Below are 15,628 nucleotides of genomic sequence, written 5' to 3'. Positions count from 1 at the left end.
TTAAAAAGTAAGAAACATTAAATAAAAACATGTCTAAATGTCATAGTATCAAAAAACAATAAAGTATGTGTCACACAAGTTTTAAACACTCAGTATTAGGAGAATTACTGCAGCTCACAGCATTTCCTCATTACACACACACACTCCCTCCATCCCTCAGTCCCTCCCTCAGTCCCTCCCTCCTCTCTCTCCCTCCCTCCAACCCTTCTCTCTGTGCTCGTACCTAACTCTCTCCGTGCACATTATCTCTCTCTGTCTGTATCTTAACACTCTCTTTTTCTCTCTGTAAACACTCTCTCTCGTCTGCTGTCTGAATCCTCTCTATCAATAGCCTCCCTGTATCTCTCTCTCTCTCTCTCTCTCTCTCTCTCTCCTGCTCTCTGTCCCTCTCTAATATTACAGCGATTGTGTGTTTTCCTGTTTTCTTTTTGCCTGTAGCTAAGAGGAAACGTCGCAGTTACTGGTAAGATAAAATATGATCACATTTATAAGGGGCATATGATGATTAGTTTAGATGTTGGGATTAAGGATTATGTTTGGGTTTAGTGCCAGTAATGGGTGTAGGATTAGGTTTGGGTTTAGTGCCAGTACTGGGTGTAGGATTAGGTTTGGGTTTAGGGCCAGTACTGGGTGTAGGATTAGGTTTGGGTTTAGGGCCAGTACTGGGTGTAGGATTAGGTTTGGGTTTAGGGCCAGTACTGGGTGTAGGATTAGGTTTGGGTTTAGGAGTTAGGTTAAGTTTAGTTCTGTCTGATTCATTAGTGTATTTATGTTTTATTTGTTGATTTGGAGTTTGTTTTGGTTCATGGTCAATGTTTCATTAGTGTTTTGGGAGCTATTTATTAAAGAATTGTAAATGTTTTATTGGTGTTTTGTGATTGTGATTTCTGGTGATGGTGAATGTATTATTAATGTTTCAGAATGTTACACACCTTGTATTGGGAATTGTATTGTGGCTGTATGATGATGATGATGATTATTATTATTCTTATTATTGGGTTGTGAATGTGGTATTAGAGTATAATTAGTTTGAATGTTATTGTTGTTGCTATAATTATTATTATTATTATTATTATTACTGGATTGTGAATGTTATATTAGGGTATTGTGAAAATGTTATTTGTGTATTAATAGTTATTAGTATAAATTTTACACCATTATTTTTTGGGAATATTTTATTAATGTATCATGATTGTAGTAATAATAATATGATGATGATTATTATTATTATTATTGTTAATATTATAGTATTGTGAACATTTAATTGGAATATAGTTAATATGTTATTAATGTATTGTGAATGTTGTACTCAGGTATTACGTATCTGTTGCTATTTTATTGTTTGTGTATAGTAGAATGTATTTCTACTATATTTTGATTGTTTTATTAATGGATTGGGAATGTGTGTGTATGTGTGTGTGTGTGTGTGTGTGCAAAAGGTGTTGCCAGCATGCGGGGAATTCCTTGTGATGTCATCTCGATCTTGGCCCCAGCCCTCGAAACTTAATGATGTCATTTTGTTTCATGTCAATATCTGTTTCACTTCAGTTCACATGGAGCCGCAATTCTACAAGTAATTAACTTTTACCTCAAGTAATTAACTCTCTCTCTCTTTCACACACACACACACACACATACACACACACACACACACACACACACTCACACAGAAGGCTTATATACACAGATCTCCAGATGACATACACAGAGATTACACATGCACACTACAGATTTTATCTCTAAACAAAACATCACACTGTAGATCGTACTCTCACAGAAACACACACACACACAGACACAGATTTTACACTTTCCACATTTTAACACATCTGTAGACTGAATGCAAACATAACACACAGTGATCACACACATACTACACACACATGTGGATTATATACACAAATAATTCCTATTCCAGATTATTCAGGAGTTGATTCTATACGAGGAGTTTCAAGCACACATTACTAATACTAACAGAGATTATACTAACACAGAGATTATACTAACACACTGATTATAGTAACACACTGATTATACTAACACAGAGATTATACTAACACACTGATTATATTAGCAAAGTGATTATACTAACACACTGATTATACTAACACAGTGATTATACTAACACACTGATTTTACTAAAACAGAGAATATACTAACACATTGATTATACTAACATAGTGATTATACTAACACAGAGATTATACTAACACACTGATTATATTAACAAAGTGATTATACTAACACACTGATTATATTAACAAAGTGATTATACTAACACAGAGATTATACTAACACACTGATTATACTAACACACTAATTTTACTAACAAACTGATTATACTAACACAGTGATTATACTAACACAGAGATTATACTAACACACTGATTATACTAACACAGAGATTATACTAACACACTGATTTTACTAACACATTGATTATACTAACACAGTGATTATACTAACACAGTGATTATACTAACACACTGATTATACTAACACAGAGATTATACTAACACAGTGATTATACTAACACAGAGATTATACTAACACACTGATTATACTAACACAGAGATTATACTAACACACTGATTTTACTAACACATTGATTATACTAACACAGTGATTATACTAACACACTGATTATACTAACACAGAGATTATACTAACACAGTGATTATACTAACACAGTGATTATACTAACACAGAGATTATACTAACACACTGATTATACTAACACACTGATTACACTAACACAGAGATTATACTAACACAGTGATTATACAAACACAGTGATTATACTAACACAGAGATTATATAAATAACGTGATTATACTAACACACTGATTATACTAACACAGAGATTATACTAACACACTGATTTTACTAACACTGTGATTATACTAACACTGATTATACTAACACACTGATTATACTAACACAGAGATTATACTAACAGTGATTATACTAACATTGATTATACTAACACAGTGATTATACTAACACACTGATTTTACTAACATGGTGATTATACTAACACAGTGATTATACTAACACAGAGATTATACTAACACACTGATTATACTAACACTGATTTTACTAACACGGTGATTATACAAACACACTGATTATACTAACACAGAGATTATACTAACATACTAATTTTACTAACACACTGATTATGCTAACACACTGATTATACTAACACAGTGATTGTACTAACACACTGATTATGCTAACACACTGATTTTACTAACACGGTGATTATACTAGCTCACTGATTATACTTTCTCGCTCTCTCTCTCGCGCTCTCTCTCTGTCACACACACCTTCTTTCTTTCTCACTCTATCTCTTTCTCTTTTCTTTCTCTCTTTGGTGACCTCTCCTGAGTGTGTGTGTGTGTGTGTGTGTGTGTGTTTATTCAGACTCTTTTCCTGTTTTATCTGGTTCCTGCTCTGAGTTTTCTTGTAGTCTCTGCCTCTTTGTTTCCACCACAGATATTTTACCATTTAACCCTAAAGTTCTTTCTTTTCTCTGATTAACCCTACACTGCCCAGAAACAATCACTAATGTAGGTATTTTGGATATAAACTATGATGAATTTGATTTTGAGATGTTCAGAATTAGCCTGTGAGTGGTTTATGTTGATAATTTATTGTTGTTTTATGCAAACCAGGTTACTGCTGCTCCTCCTCTCAGTTCTGCAGCCAGTCATTAGCGGTAAGAACTGTCATGTGAACTCTATCCACTGTCTCCACATAACAGAGAGCATTACTGTCCAAATACACCCCAGTATTTGCATATTTTCATTTTTGTTTCTCTGTCATGTGTGCAGATGTTTTCTGCATTACATTAAAATGTCAAGATGAAATGACTGATAGCAATGCTCCAAAATCATAAAAATAACCCAATTATTATGCAATCTCTGTTTTAGCTTCTTCTATGTATTTATTGTTTATTGTGATTTGTTCACATGTTGCTCTGCATACTTTGTTAGCCCCCTTTCCCCCCTGTTCTTCAGCGCTCAGGACCCCCACAGAGCAGGTGTGATGTGGTTGTGGATCATTCTCAGTGCTGCAGTGACACTGATGTGGTGGTGGTGTGTTAGTGTGTGTTGTGCTGGTGCGAGTGGATCAGACACAGCAGTGCTGCTGGAGGTTTTAACCCTGTGTCCACTCTCTGTCCACTCTGTGAGACACTCCTCCCTCGTTGGTCCACCTTGTAGATGTAAAGTCAGAGACAGTAGCTCATCTGTCGCTGCACAGTGTGTGTCGGTTGTCCTCTAGTCCTTCATCAGTGACACAGGACGCTGTCGGCTGGATGTTTTTGGTCGGTGGACTATTCTCAGTCCAGCAGTGACACTGAGAGGTTTAAAAACTCCAGCAGCACTGCTGTGTCTGATCCACTCGCACCAGCACAACACACACTAACACACCACCACCATGTCAGTGTCACTGCAGCGCTGAGAATGATCCACCACCACATCACACCTGCTCTGTGGGGGTCCTGGACGCTGAAGAACAGGGGGAAATGTGGGTTACAACAGATTATAACATAAAAATTAAAAATAAAAATGAGAGTCTTTTTCAGATGAGAACTTATAACAAAGACAATAACACTATAGGTCTGATTAAAAGCTGGTACTGTTCAGACTAAAGTCCTGGTGTGTTACTGGGGGCGTCCCGTTAATGAGAAATTGGAACTGTTTCAGAGATGATAAAACACCCACGGGACTGATATTCTCACTTTTACTTCCACTCTGATTCTTCTGAAATTTCTGGAAATGAGATATGAACTCCTAGTGTGTGCGTGTGTGTGTGTGTGTGTGTGTGTGTGTGTGTGTTACATTCCAATAACACAGTTTCTTTAACAGTTTCATATTAACACAGAGTCTCAGCCACAGATTTGTGATCCTCACACTTCAAAGGATAAGTTCGCTCTCTGTTCAGCTTTCGTGTTACATTATGTGGGTATAATGTCCACAGAGGAACTCAACATGCCCAATGCCAAGAGTTCAGCGGACCCATCTAATGTCTCTGGGATGAGTCTGAGTGGTGATTTTGATCCAGAACTAATCATCCAGTTTCGGTTATCAATGATGAATGCCATCAAATCCTCACAGCTATGTTCTAGCATGTAGTGAAAGCATTACCAGACATGTAGAGACTACGTGTCTGTCATGTTAGTAGTTAATCTAATCCATAAGGCATTCAATCAAATGTTTAAAGTCCTAACCAATGGGAGAAGGGCATGGCTGTAATCCTCCCAGATACTGCAGAGAGAACCATCCTGATTGGATGGATTTATCTGAGGCCTTTCAGGGCTCTAACCTGTTTGTTTCCAAATAAAACGTAATGACATGTAAGTGTAGAACTAAAGTGAGGCTGTTCTGTGTGTTCACATGAAGAAGATAAACCCACAGTGCTGGATTTGAGGGGCACGGTTGGTGGGAGAGTGACAATGACCTGTCTAATGGAGGAACAAAAGCCGAGTGGGATTTTCTTCCAGAAAAAAAATGTCTCCACAGGAGAGTACACCACTTTTGTTAATGGCTTTTACACTGAACCAGTGGAGAACAATTTGCTGGAACAGTATAAAAAAAGGACAAGTGCCAACCGAGTACAGCACAGCATGGACATGTGGGACCTGGTCGTGTCGGACGAGGGGGAGTACATCTGCCTCCTCATGTACAGCTCCAAGACAATACGAGCACGTGTGTTTAATCTAACACTCACAGGTACGACACACTCACAAAGCCTCATTTATCATCTTCACTGAAGGGTTTTATTTACTCAGATAGCTTTGTAGGGTGTGTATGGACCAGTTTTCACTCCACAGAGATGTCACAAGAACATGTTTCATGTCCTGAACGGTGTGAAGAAAATGTCTGACTGCTCCTTTAAAAAAAACAAAAATCTTAAAATTACAGCTTCAAAGTCATTGTGATGCTCCACTGAGCTTTATCAGGAAGAATAGAGCCTCTGTTGTAGCTATGCCAGGCTCAGCACTGCAGAACTTCACTATGTAACATTTGGAAGAGGGTAGGAGTGCGCTCCATATGTGTTTCAGGCAGAAATGTATCCAAATGTATACAAACATTGGGCAGAAACTGGTGCCTTTCTCTCTCAGCAGATGTCTCAGACACAGCCACTGAGTGTTTATATAAGGCCTGTGCAAAATGGTGGCACCTTTACATGTTATTGTTATGAAATATTGGGAACAACTCTTGTTCAGTGCATGTACATATTAATGTGTGGCTCTGGAGCCCACCAACCCACACACTGTGAAACAAGACCATCCAGTCAGTTTACTGAGTGCTGCCTAAGTCTGAAGAAATAAGAAGTAAGAGCACTGAGTAAAAACGGAGAAAACGAGAACGAAGAAGATAGAGAAGCGAGTGAAAACGGCTAAAAACCAGAGCTTCTGCTCCTCGCTCCTCACTGCTGTGCGCTCGGGGTCGGGGTGAACAGCGAGCGGCTCATTATCATTTAAAGGAACAGGTGCTGAAAGTGGTGGTTCTGAACAGGGCTGTTTACACAGGGGGAGAACACTGCTGTGGGGCTCGTGGGGTTTTGGCTAAAGCAGGTCACAGCAGAAATCTGTTAACTCAGCTTTACACAGGGCAGAGGTGTGCTCTCACTTATTTTCACCCAGAAAATAAACAATAACAAGTGGTTTGACCAAACGTCTTCACAAGGCTGTACATATACGTGTGTGTGAGAGGAACTGAAAGAGTTCTGACTGTGGAAACTGCGTCAGTTGTTGATTCTGTTTCCCTTTCCACTGCCAGCCAACTACAGCGTTCCCACCGTGACGAAACTGAAGTGCAGTAACCATGACAACGGGACAGGGGACTGTGAAGTGAGCTGCTGGTCAGCAGGGGGATATCCGAGGGAGAACATGGTGTGGACGGTGTCAGAAGGCAGTGATTCTTTTTGGCAAACAGTGAAGAACAGTAGCTCAGAGGATAAGCAAACTGGCCTCTGGAACATCTCCCAGACCGTCAGAATCAGCTGCACACAGTCCATTAACTACAGCTGCTCAGTAGGGGGCGCTGTCTCCGTCTCACACACCATCTGTGAGTACCTACCGACACTAGAGGGCGCTCTAAGAGACCAGATTGAACATAAACTTTTATATATGTTATGTATTTATATTTTATATGTATAAATTTTATATAAATATGTGTGTGTGTGTGTGTGTGTGTGTGTGTGTGTGTGTGTGCAGGTATAAAACCTGGTTCTGAACACACAGTGGAGATAACCGTTGCAGTGGTCTTGCTTTTTATTTTCATCTCCATCTTAGCCTTCTTTGGCATAAAGAAGCTGTGCAGAAGACATCAACCCCCATGTACATCATTATAATTTAATTATTTTATTTTATAATATAGTTCATGAAAATTAATAGCTTTTTAACATTAAACTTATTCTCTTTCCTCTCATTTCCCAACCCTCTCTGTTCCATCCTCGTAACACTCTCTCTCTCTTAGTTCAAGATCCGAGTGTGGAGCTGCCGTTAAAGTGAGTGTATGTTTATTTCATACACATATATGAACACTTTTTATATGTTGTGGTCATAGATTCATATTAAAGCCCTAGAAAGCCTCCAGGGGCGGTGCAGTGAAGCTAGTTTTGGGGAATTGCTCCTACTGATGTACACGGATTGGCGCTAATTTATACCATAAGTGGTTATTTTTTCCACTTCATTGTGAGCAGTCTAGCAAACTGAAAAGCTAATGTATGCACAGAAAACAATTAAGCTAACTGTGCTACGTAACTAATTTAGCTACTAATTTAACTAATAGATCATCAAGTAAATTTACACCCTACACACCAAAATATTCAGGATCGTTTTCCCTGGGCTGTCCAAGTGAATTTTTCTTATCTCATCTTGCATGTATTAGGAATTCTGGAGCTGAACTGAAGGTTTATTGGATTAACTATAAACATGATTAGATACTGACAGAGGCATCAACCAATCAGTTTGCGCGACTCTTTACAATGAGGGCGAGCTTACAGAGGTTCTAGATAAAAAACGTGTGAGTCATAGTGTAGTTAAAATACGAAAAAAACAAAAAGTAGTGTTTAATCTAGAATGGCCAAAATTGTATACTGCTTATGTACTACTGGACATCCCATGGGCGCTAGAAGAAATAAGGAGAATTCTGGTGTTTTTTTACCAATGCTTTTACATTAATGAACCAAATTAACGGCCAAGCCTTGCTATGCTACATCGCTATGTAAACAGTGACGCCATCAGCTCTCTAGGGCTCTGATATGTGAATCTATGATATGTTTTTCTCTAACTAGCCGCTCTCATTTACTGGACCAGGAAGAGGGATCCCAGCCAAATGGGATTAGAGCCTGAGCCGTGAGCATCCTGAGCACTGAGAAGATGCCAAGCATTTTTGGACACTGGGACTTCTGCTCACAAACGTGTGATGGACTAATGAGCGGTCAGTGTGCAACAACTGACAAATACTGTAACATTGGTGGATGACCTAAAAGCATGGACTGTATGGACTGATGCATTTTTTTGGTGTTTTTTTTTTTGGGTAAATGTGTAAAAGAAAAAAGGAGAGTTTTAACATGAGACTATCCTGAGGTACTTTAAACTGAAATGGAAATAATGTTTCTTAATATGTAAGTGCTACTTGCGGTGCGGAAAAAATTGATCGATGAATCAGAATGTTATTTTTATGTATTTAATGCAGATTGAAATATAACCATGTGTTTCCTCCGTTACACGATGGAAACACTTTGTATAAATTCGTAAAGAATTTGGATGTGTTGCAGCCATATGTTTATTCAACAGGGGAAACATGTAGCACCTGTGTCACTTGGATGCATAACACACACACATCATAATGTAGACTACAAAACCCCAAAACAGAGTTGCATTGATAATCATGGCACACCGATAGCAATTGAATTAATTCCCATCGCTAGCTACTAATGTTGTAGTAATTCTTTTGAATAGATTTACAAGTATTATTAGAAATTACTCATTTACTTGAGTAAATGTTATTTTTTAAAAACAATTCTCAAGTTGTTTTCTTATATATTAGCTTTTTTTGAATGTTAGCTATGCGTTAGATGAGCCTCATGCTGCTTCCAAAATAAATTTACTCACTACTGAGCCAAAATAATTAAATATAAATTTACAGTATGCTCATTATATTCTGTTAAAAATTCAAACAAAATTGTCCAGTGGAAAGGTACTTTATTAAATTAAGTTACTTTTTAGAGATACAAAGTTTTCCTATCAGAGAAAATATGCAAATTGCTGGATTTTTAGCAGGAAGCTAGTTAGCTCGCTAAGCTAACAGTGTCCTGGGTTACGCTGACCTGTAACAAAAATGAAAATATATTTATCAGAAATAAACATAACTAAATGTATACATGTTTTATGCTCATAAAGGTAACGTTACAGGGAACATGAGTGTCCAGTTGTTACTGTCTGCCTCTGTATTCTGTATTTTATTCATGCTCACAGGTTTGGGCCTCTTTAGGAGAGTATTAGCTGGGTTTCTCCCAGATTTTCACTTTACACTGAAAACTTAATTAATTATTGGGCTGCTTTAAAATTCAGAGATAAATGAAGGTATAATATTCTGCTGAAAGACTGAAAGACAGATTCTTGTTAACATTAATAATTAGAACTTCATTTAACTTAAAGTATGAACACATTGGGATTATGCTAATTAGCGCTCGTGTGGGATATCCTGGAGAATAAGATGTTACTCAGGGTGAAGTATTTTTATCTTGTTCTGACAAATTATAGTTAGATTTAAAAGGAGCCTAGAAATCAACATTACTTTGTTGAAACGTTTTTACAGTGTGGATGGAAGGACGCTGTTGAGACTCTGAACACTTTAGCACTTACAAAAAAAATTACAGAACTGTTCCTGACTCTTGTCTGTGATTTTGCACATTATGTTCTCTGCGCTAAATCAGCTAATTTCCATGTAACTTCTGTGTTATTTTTACTTTCATGAAATGGATCCCAGTGTTTAGTTTTGCTTTGTGTGTATGTGTGTGTGTGTGTGTGTGTGTATGTGGCTGAAAGTAGTTCTCAGTGAAAGAGGAACTCCTGTTCCTACAGTTCTTTAAAGGTGCAGTCAGTCATTTTTACAACAAAAAAAACACATTATTTTTAAAAGTGATTATTTCCTTTTTAATGGTAGTTTCTCTATAGAAATCAGTTTACATCAGATGAAGGATCAAAACGTTTTGTCTTCCCTGAAGAAACCAGCTCATGCTCCATATAGCAGGTCCCCAGTGGCCTTTTTAAATACAGTTTAATACTAAATTTCTGCTACATCTAGGCCTCTTGGTGTCAGTATGACACCTGTTTCACAGTGGTGAAGTTGAATCACTGCAGAAAATGACTGATTGCTCCTTTAAATTTGGTTCTAAGAACCACTTTTGATTTGTTAAAAACTCAGTAAATGCTTATTGTAGTAAAAATATAAACATTTAAAGAAAGTCAACTCGTTCAACAGAGGTTTTTTTTTTAAAACCATATTTAAAGGGTCATGTGACCTAAAAATACATATCTGGAATTTATCATGACTGTGATTTCTTCATGTCAGCACTTCCAAATGAGCTGGAAATAATCTGGGACATTTCCTGAGAGTTTCCTCTAAACTCAAATAAAACTGGAAGCACAACACCACCCCACCACCACAGGGGAATAAAGCTCCCTAGCACTGGTCCGTGGAGCAGTAGAACTGTGTTCCCTGGAGCAGTGGGGCTCCATCCAGCTCTGATCCAGAAGTTATCATCCAACAATTAGCACCGGACCTCACCGATGCCGAATGCCATCAAATCCTTACAGTAATCTTTCTCGCCAACTTGTGGAAAGCCTTTCCAGAAGAGTACAGACTGTTACCACATTAAAGAGGAACAAACTCCTAAATAGTTCCCTTCATTTCATAAGAATTGTCGGAGGAGCAGGTGTCCAGAAACTCTTGGTCGTGAAGTGTAACTCCTGGAAGTTTCTAGAAGCCCCTCCCCACCTCCCTCTCTTCCTACTGCTACTTGTTGGCCTTTATCCTTCACCTTTATAAGATGAGTCTGTTCTTTTGGATGCTCAGGGTGTTTTTGGAGGTTTTTCCTCATCGTCTCTTTGACTGGGAAATGTGTTTTTATTTTTATAAGCATTTTAAAGTCTTATTTTGTATCTCTCATTTCATATTTATTCATGTGATGATGTAGATGTGCAATAAACAGATTTTTATAACCGAAAAATTGTTAAGAAAGTGTTTGTATATATTACTATTATTATATTTCATTAGGTTTTTATGAAAAACCCAGTTCCTATGAGATGAAGAATCAGACCTGGAATTATCCGCTTATTCTCCATATAGAGGGTCCCCAAGAGGGAGGCAGGCATGTTTAAAAAAACAAGTTCAGTCCACAGTCCGCTAGGTGTCAGTATAATGATAGTTTCATCATTTGAAGAAGCATCATTGGAGAGAGTGACTGACTGCTCCTTTTTATAGACTGGAAATTTAGCACCCAACAGGCCACTTTATGAGAAACACCTACCTTCTGACTCCACTGTAGATGTGTTTATTTTTACACACTGAAAGTTCAGTGCACTTTACCCTACTGTCCTGATAATACACTGTGGACTCAAACGTCTCAAAACGTAAAGAGTAAGACTCATTTGCATACGAGTGCCTCCCTGGTGTCGTCGTCTGTGCCTCACTGTCTTTAAGGAACCCTTTATATCTCAGGGATTTCCCCTCTGCTTTAATTCGGAGGAAGGGGAGAGTTCGGCTGAGAGTGAGGGGGACGTTTCCCTGTTTAAATATAAATTAACCTTCTGAAAGATTACTGAGGAATAGAGCGAGGAATGACCTCACACTGATAAAATATAAACTCAGTAATACCATCCACACACACAGAGTGTTGATAAAAAGTTTAATTTCTGTTCTTCTGATACAAAAGCGTTCTTAAATAACAAATGTTTTTGAAAAATTTTGTTCGTTTTTACAAAGATAAATTAGCATTTTATAATACATTAATAACAACAAAAATAAAACCTACAAACACCACATTTCTGTTCAGGTTCATCCAGAGCTACTTCATCAAGTGTGTGTGTGTGTGTGTGTGTTTGAGGCACTTTAAAAATCAAATTCTTCAGCGGGGCACACATTCACCAAGAAATGATTGTCTCGCAGAAACAACAATTAACAACTGTGTGTGAGAGAGAGAGAGAGAGTGTGTGTGTGTTTGAGTGAGAGAGCGTGAGAGTGTGTGTGAGAGAGAAAAAGAGTGTGTGTGTGTGTGTGTGAGAGAGAGAGAGAGAGAATGTGTTTGTGTGTGTGTGAGAAAGCGTGAGAGTGTGTGTGAGAGAGAAAAAGAGTGTGTGTGTGTGTGTGTGTGAGAGAGAGAGAGAGAGAGAGAGAGAGAGAGTGTGTGTGTGTGTGTGTGAGAGAGAGAGAAAGAGAGAGAGAGTGTGTGTGAGAGAGAGAGAAATTGAGTGTGTGTGTGTGAGAGAGATGGAGTGTGTGTGTGAGAGAGAGAGTGTGTGTGTGTGAGAGAGAGAGTGTGTGTATGAGAGAGAGAGAGAGAGAGAGAGAGAGTGTGTGTGAGAGAGTGAGAGTGTGTGTATGTGTTTGTGTGTGTGCGTGAGAGAGAGAGCGAGAGAGTGTGTGCATGTGTGTGTGTTAAAGTTAGATTTAGCAGTTAGCATTAAATAGTTAAGATCTTCATGTGAAAACAGAGCAGAGTTAGATTTGTGCTGATCTGAGTTTAAAGTGTTCTACATAAAACTAAAATGGTTCTCATATCGAGAGCGGAATCCTATCTAGCGCTGGATTGAACCATTTACACATTCAATTTTTTTCACTGTTCTTCATTCTGCATAGAATCATTAGTGTAAGAACCCTTTAAGAACATTTTTAGCGCATAGAACACTAAGGGTAAAAGGGGCAGGGCCCTAGAACCTTAAATCAGGCAAGGTTTTATTAACAGAATGTCTAAACCAAACAGGGTTCTAGATAATTAAACTCTAGGGGATGTGGTTCTCGAATCATCGACTAGACGGGGTTCTAGAATCCTAGATCAAACCATATTCTAGGATCCAAGGCAAGGTTCTAGCATCCTGACCAAGAGCTGTAATATTCCAAAGCAGGCAGGGTTCTAGATTCCTACAAACAACAGGCTATGTGGCAGGAATCTGGAGTACTCCTACAGTACTAAAGCAGGCACAGTTGTGAAGCATTAATATGAGAAAGGTTCTAGACCCACCAGGGTTCTAGATACCAGTCCATATGGTTCTATTTAAAAAAACAAAAACAAAAAAAAACCCAAAACAGACACACAGAAATAGGACACATAGGACATGGGGGACAGCCGTGTCTCAGTGCGAGGTAAAACCGTGCTGTTCGCTGAGGACATTTCCCAGGTGTCTTTGCTGCATTAACCACAGTGCTAAAGTGACATGGGGCAGGTTGGGGCAGTTAAGGCGGAACCCCACTAGAACCCACCTTATGTTCTCCACAGAACCACTGCTGAGCTCCATCCAGTGTAAAATCAAGTCAGAATTTTCTGAGTAATGAATGAGGAGCTGCTACATGAGTTACAGTCCTGAGAGAGGGCAAGGGGGTGGGGCTTGGGTGCAGTTACAACTCGTGTCCACAAGGTGGAGACATTTTCCTTCATATGTCATTCTCACTTTGTTTTGAGTCATTATTGGATTTGTTTCCTAGAACCATTCCCTATTCCTTGATTTCTTTGATTTCCTTTTTCCTTGTCTTTCCCCCCCCTCGCTCTCTCTCTCTCTCTACCTCTTTCACATCACAATAAGTGTCCACAAGGTGAAGCCTTTGTCCTTTTCACGTCACCCTCCATTTCCCCTTGGGACTGATCCAGAGCCGCTGCTCACTTTGTCTTCCTCTAAATGTCTTTCCCACCTTTTATCATCCCTCTGTCCCTCTTTCCATCTGTCCATCTTTCACACCACAGTCTCATTCCCTTTCCCCGGCTTGGCCCAGCCCTCGCCACCCTGGTGTGTCCGGGGGCTTTTGCGAGCGTGCAGGAGGCGCAGTGAGCACCTTTGCCAGGTGTGCAAGGTCTTGGCTGACCAAACCCACATCCCGCAAGTGATGCCCACCAGAAGGGACATAAAGATCTTCAGCATCTCCGCCGCTACGTAGGAGTCCCGCGGCGTCTGGTGGAAGTCGGCCCAGTTGGAGATCTGGTAGAAGTAGCAGGAGATGACGCAGGTGGCGGGGACGGTGTAGAGTACGGAGAAGACCCCGATTTTCACCATGAGCCGCTCCAGTTTGTCCGTCTTGGTTCCGTCCTTCTGCAGATTGGAGCGGATCTTGAAGAGCGCCACTAGCCCTGCCGCAATGAAGAGCGTCCCGATCACCAGGTAGGTGAAGAGCGGCGCCACCACGAAACCCGTCAGAGCGTCCAGGTTCTGGTTCCCGACGTAACACAGGCCCGTGAGGTCGTCCGCGTCCACCAGCCGCATGATCAGGACCACGATGGTCTTTATGGCCGGGATGGCCCAGGCTGCGATGTGGAAGTAGGAGCTGTGCATCTCGATGGCTTCGTGGCCCCACTTGAGTCCAGCGGCTAGGAACCAGGTCAGCGTGAGGATGACCCACCAGATGGAGCTGGCCATGCCAAAGAAGTACGCCAACAAGAAGACCACGGCACAGCCCGTGTTCTTGAGGCCTTCCTGAGCCAGGATGGGCACGCTGGCCTCGTCCAAATCACAGGAGATTCTCTCGCGCCCGGCAGTCAGTCGCACCAAAAAGGCCACACTGTACACGTTGTAGCACATGCTGAGGAACATGATGGGCCGCTCCGGGTACGAAAAGCGAGCTGAGTCTAAGAGGAAGGTCAGGACTGTGAACGAAGTGGAAACGAAGCACAGCACGGCCCAAACCGCCATCCAGACGTCTGTAAAGAGCTTGGCCTGCCTACGGTAAAGTCCAGCGTCGTATCCGCACTGGAGAACGCAGTTCCCGCTGCGCTTGGCCCAAGCAAACTGCTCCGGGCCGTTGGTCCCGAGGGTCAGACATTCTTCCTCGTGCGGGTGCAGATTCTTCACACCATGCAGGGGACCCTCGTCCTCAGCTGGACCCTCCATGCACATGTGGTTCTGGTCGTTGGTCGGAGGAAACAGGCTGCAGTTCAGGAGCTCGGGCCAAACGAAGCCAAACTCCTGCAGCACAGGCAGACACTTCCGCTTCACAGATAAACACATGCTCCCGCACGGACCGATGGTCACTGGAACCTTCTCCGTGCACATGGGGGCGTACACCGCACACAGGAAAAACTGAGAGAGAGAGAGAGACAGTCAATATACTGTGGCATTCCTTCACAATAAAAAACACTATATGGCATTATGTCAAGTCAGAATATTCGTGCTCATCAAGAAAGATTTCACACGGTTGTTGGAACATTGCTGTGAGGATTTGATGGCAGTGGAAACAGTTAGCTTAGGCTCATGTGCAGCTGCTTCCTGAGTATTCCACATTGTAAATCCAGTTTTCTGAGTGAGGGTTTAATGGGGGGTTGGTGTACAGAGGAAATGTCGGATTTTCTCTGTGGTCACTCCTGACCACACACACACACACACACACATTTGTTTTCATGC

General features: G+C 40.5%; 2 protein-coding genes across 4 annotated transcripts; one reads left to right on the top strand and one right to left on the bottom strand.

Annotated features, from left to right (window-relative positions):
- The first annotated feature begins 338 nt into the window (after positions 1–338).
- LOC136705607 (T-lymphocyte activation antigen CD80) lies at positions 339–11,242 on the top strand. Of its 3 annotated transcripts, none has more exons than XM_066679267.1 (8): positions 339–463; positions 1,440–1,573; positions 3,678–3,721; positions 5,412–5,738; positions 6,792–7,079; positions 7,229–7,351; positions 7,491–7,521; positions 8,311–11,242. In XM_066679267.1, the coding sequence occupies exons 2-8, from the start codon at positions 1,470–1,472 to the stop codon at positions 8,366–8,368; spliced, it is 975 nt and encodes a 324-aa protein (XP_066535364.1). In that variant the 5' UTR covers positions 339–463; positions 1,440–1,469; the 3' UTR covers positions 8,369–11,242. The 3 variants fall into 3 exon arrangements, with proteins under 3 accessions (XP_066535364.1, XP_066535373.1, XP_066535355.1); XM_066679276.1 differs by having other exon boundaries at positions 5,409–5,738; positions 8,333–11,242; XM_066679258.1 differs by having other exon boundaries at positions 5,409–5,738.
- A 1,400-nt stretch (positions 11,243–12,642) lies between these two features.
- Positions 12,643–15,304, bottom strand: fzd4 (frizzled class receptor 4). Its single transcript, XM_066679246.1, has one exon. It carries the CDS (start codon positions 15,278–15,280, stop codon positions 13,970–13,972), a length of 1,311 nt encoding a protein of 436 aa, XP_066535343.1. The 5' UTR covers positions 15,281–15,304; the 3' UTR covers positions 12,643–13,969.
- Positions 15,305–15,628: the final 324 nt, after the last annotated feature.

The sequence above is a fragment of the Hoplias malabaricus genome, chromosome 1, assembly GCF_029633855.1.
Source record: "Hoplias malabaricus isolate fHopMal1 chromosome 1, fHopMal1.hap1, whole genome shotgun sequence".
NCBI classification, from domain to species: Eukaryota; Metazoa; Chordata; class Actinopteri; order Characiformes; family Erythrinidae; genus Hoplias; species Hoplias malabaricus.
This window is presented reverse-complemented; position numbering and strand designations above follow the sequence as displayed.